Genomic DNA, 3,904 nt, shown 5'->3' on the forward strand with positions numbered 1-3,904 from the left:
ACTCAAAAATATAAACATTTTCTACATAGGAACTAATTCAGAAAGACAAAATAAAAGCAAACATTATCTTCTATAGTGGAACAAGCAGAATCGTTTGGGGGGAAAAAAAGGAGGGGAGGTCAACAATTTCCTAGGGCTTCTAATTTTTGAATCAAGGATCCCCATCCCCTTTCCCCTCAAGTTTTTTCCATTGTTCTCTTTTCCATTCCCGTCTTCCACGTACCACTATCGCCCCCCGCCCCACCCACAGCTGAAGGGAAGATAGGGAGAGAGGAAAGGGGAGAGAGAGGCAGAAGGAGGGAGAGATTGAGAAAGCTTGTGCTGTGTGTTTTTGATCCATGGCAAAAGTCTTCAAGTTGGCTAAAGTTTTTATGAAGTGGGAATAGGTAACCTTGGTAAAATTCACTACTCCTGGTGAGATCTTAGGAGACCTGAAACAGGTGCCTCCCCTTGCAGAGGTTGTTGGGGGCAGCAGTGAGGAAGACTGGAAAGATCCAGGCTACCGAAGAGGCAAAATGGTTGCAAATTTGGGGAAATTTGTACCTAACAACTTATTTACTGACTTGATCATGGTACTGCCTGAAGCTACAATGTTTATGACAGAATTTTTCTTCAAAACTCGTAGATTCCCAATTAGTAGAAGACTAAGCTCAAGTCTTCAAGGTCGTTTCAAAACTGTTTTTAATGCTTATATTAGAATGGAATAAGTGACAAATAAAGTTATTTTCATGTTTATTTTTATCATTTGCAAAAGAAAATACATAAAACAATGGCAGTTGGTTTTGCTAAATTAAAATAAAATGATCTCGAGTAGAAAAATGTAAAAAAAATGAATCAAGATCAGTAGAAATGGTAGCAAACAATCAATAATAAATAAGTTTTCTAACATTAACAAAGCAAAATAAAATTGACCAAATGCTTTTGACACTACTGGATTTTTTTTAATTTTAATTTTTTAAACAAACATTTGCAAAGAGCTTAAGGATTATAAGTGGCCGTGTTTAAAACAACAACAACAACAACAACAACAACAACAACAACAACAACACAAAACTGGTCTGCAATTGGCAGTTGAGTTTGTCCTGGAACCGCAACAGCAGCGGCTGATAAAGTGCGTGCGCCAAGTTTCCTAAAAGACGCCAACAATACCGCGATCCTATATACATACTGGGTATGTTCATACAATATATAAACCTAAGGGTTCCCTGTTTTCTAACGTTCCATAGTCAAAAGTTATTCACTTTGGAGCCATTAACTTTTCGTTTCATGATACATTTTGAGAAAATACTTCGGAATACTAATTGTCCCACACGTGAGTGCGCGCAACACACAGGGATGAATGCCCAGGGCATAAAATAAATTAAAACACAAACCAGCGACAGAGAAGAAAATGCGACGTTTTAGCAGCGTATTGGCAGCAGGGAAACTAGAATAATGATGCATATTTGGGTACATATACTTATACCTTATCTATCTACAGGGAGAGAAGGTGGGAGGAAAGAACAGAACTTTAACAGCAAGTTTTCACCAATATGGACCATAGGAAGTTTGAAATAGCGGCGGCTTTTGCAAACCATCAAATATAGCTGCCATATGAAGCCAAGTCGTTGCTAAACAACGACAATCTCAGAACAAAAATTAAAAGGGTGTGGGGATCTTTAACCGCGGGGCTTCCCGCGCGTTGGGCAAGGGCGATTTTGTTTCTCAGTTTCAGGTTTCTGTCACCTTCCTAACTTGCCTCATCTGAGTCACTGTAATGGGAATGGGGGGAAAACTCCCCGTCGCTTCTGTGGGACCGGGGCGAAGTTTTGCTACTTTCTTCCTGCACAGGCTGCAGGATGCCCCCCGGCAGTGAAGGGGACAGGTTCTTTTGCGCCATCATCGCCGTTAGGGCGCTGTCCTCGAAAGTCGAGAAGTGCAGAGCGTCCAGCTGCACCGAGTATCCTCCCGCGGAGGCCGGGGCCGAAAAGCGAGTCCTGCAACTTCCAGGAGGCGTCGGCCGCTGGCCCCCTCCGGAGGCTGGCTGGGCGCCCGCTGCGGTCGCGGTGCCCGCGCTGCCTTCGTAGGGGGCGGCGGCGCGAAGGTGGTGATGGTCGCTCTTGCAGGATGCTGGCGGCGGTGGCGGCTGCTCCCCGCCGCTGGGCGTTTGTAGCAGCTCGGACAAGGCGTTGATGTAGATCTGGGCCATCTGCAGGGTCTCGTATTTGGACAGCTTCTTGTCGTTGTTGAAGGACGGGATAACGTTGCGCAGCTGGTCGAAGGCGTGGTTCAGCCCGTGCATCCTGCGTCGCTCCCTGGCGTTGGCCGCCAGGCGCCTCTGCTTCTGCACCCCGTTCACCTGTTTGCTGGAAGGGGCGCGCTGGCGGCTGCAGCCCAGCTCGTCTACTACCACCCCGCCTTTCAGCTTGCACAGCTGTTCCCGCACTTTCACTGGCCCAGGACTCTTGCTGCTGCTACCGCCGCCGCCGCCGCCGCCGCCGCCGCCGCCGCTCCTCCTCACCAGCTCCCCCCGGCCGTCCGCCTCCTCCCGGGGCGCCGCAGCCTCAGAGGCACCCAGCTCGGGGGAATGCAGCAAGTACTGGGCGGCGCGTGCCGTGCAGATGCCCTGCAAAGTAGGAGCCAGCCAGGCGCGTGGATCGGTGCTATCCAGGAGGGACAGCTCCGCCGGGTAGACGGGATGCTCTCTCGTCTGCAGGGTCGCAGGTGGCTGTGGCGGCGGCGGCTGCGGCAGGTGGTGAGGCTGGGGATGGCGATGGTGGTCCCCCAACTCCTTCACTTCAGCCCACTCCTCTGCGTGCAGCAGGCGGGACATTGCACTTCAGAGGCTCGGTGGCGCAGGGTCGGAGGAGGTACTGGCAAACGAGCTCAACTACAACAAAAACCCTTCCTGGGTCTTTACTGCAATGTCTTATTTTTTTTCTCCTCGACCCTCCCCCACCCACACGGAGATCACACACCAGGTCGCGTGCAACGAAGCTTCTCCGGTTGCTGAAGGCGCTGCGCCCCTTTAAAAAGCGGCACGCGCCAGTGTATCTCCCCCCCACACCCCCCCGCTCCTCTCCCAGCCCCCTCCTCGCGCCGGTCGCGTGTCTGCTCAGCCAATGGAGGGCGCCGGCAGGCGCGTGCGAGCAGCCAATCAAAGAGTTTTTACACCCGGAGAAAAGTTCCTGCGTACTGAAGACTCAAGCGCCCGCTCAGTGTTTTCCCCCCCTTTCTTCTATCCTCTTTTAAGTTAGTCAAATTCATATGTTAATTGCGGGTTGTAATTCGACACCAGTGTTGTGTCACCACGCCAGCGGCGGGGGTGCGTGAGCGGATGCGGAGCGCACTCTCGGCTGGAACTTGAGCGAGGCTGGATGCGCCTGGCGCTGGGAGCGCACTCCCGGCGGGGCCAGGCCCGCCTGACCTTTGCTGCCTCCAAGCTAGGATCACAGCTCCCACCGTTTGTGACCAAACGTGTGAAGTCTCTCGCGTATATCATACATGTATGTGTATATAAATCTTTCATAATACATGTTAATAGATACATAATTGCATATATATATAATTGCTGAGACCCACTATTGAAAATCAATGTCCGAAGGAAAACAAAAAACAAAAAAACCCATAACTGTGTCAGAATACGTTTCTTAATTTTCATCTCTCTCTCCAGATACTTTATGTAATCTAGTAAAGTTGTGGTACAGTGATAGAATGCACTAAATTTCACATCCCCCAGTCCCCGCAGTACCCTTTTCCCAGCACCCCAGCAAACTAGGATTGTAATCTGCAGGAAACTCTGTGTTGACTGGTTGTAGGACAGGGATATTTTACAGTTTCAACACCCACAGTAGGACTCCTTACGAATGCGGAGCCAGGGGAGAGTGCCCAAAGAAAAATGAAAGGCGCCTGCGTTCCCTGCAAT

The 3,904-nt window shown here is 50.1% G+C and overlaps 1 protein-coding gene across 1 annotated transcript; it reads right to left on the reverse strand.

Moving 5' to 3' along the window:
• Nucleotides 1-1,729: 1,729 nt before the first annotated feature.
• On the reverse strand, nt 1,730-2,812 carry ATOH1 (atonal bHLH transcription factor 1). Its single transcript, XM_040625393.1, has one exon. It carries the CDS (start codon nt 2,810-2,812, stop codon nt 1,730-1,732), a length of 1,083 nt encoding a protein of 360 aa, XP_040481327.1.
• Between the last annotated feature and the right edge of the window lie 1,092 nt (nt 2,813-3,904).

The sequence above is a fragment of the Ursus maritimus genome, unplaced genomic scaffold (assembly GCF_017311325.1).
Source record: "Ursus maritimus isolate PB19 unplaced genomic scaffold, ASM1731132v1 scaffold_8, whole genome shotgun sequence".
Lineage (NCBI taxonomy): Eukaryota > Metazoa > Chordata > Mammalia > Carnivora > Ursidae > Ursus > Ursus maritimus.

Bases quoted from the DNA above. Each gene is read 5' to 3' on its own strand.
- ATOH1 (XM_040625393.1), bottom strand. From the start codon at position 2,812: ATGTCCCGCCTGCTGCACGCAGAGGAGTGGGCTGAAGTGAAGGAGTTG.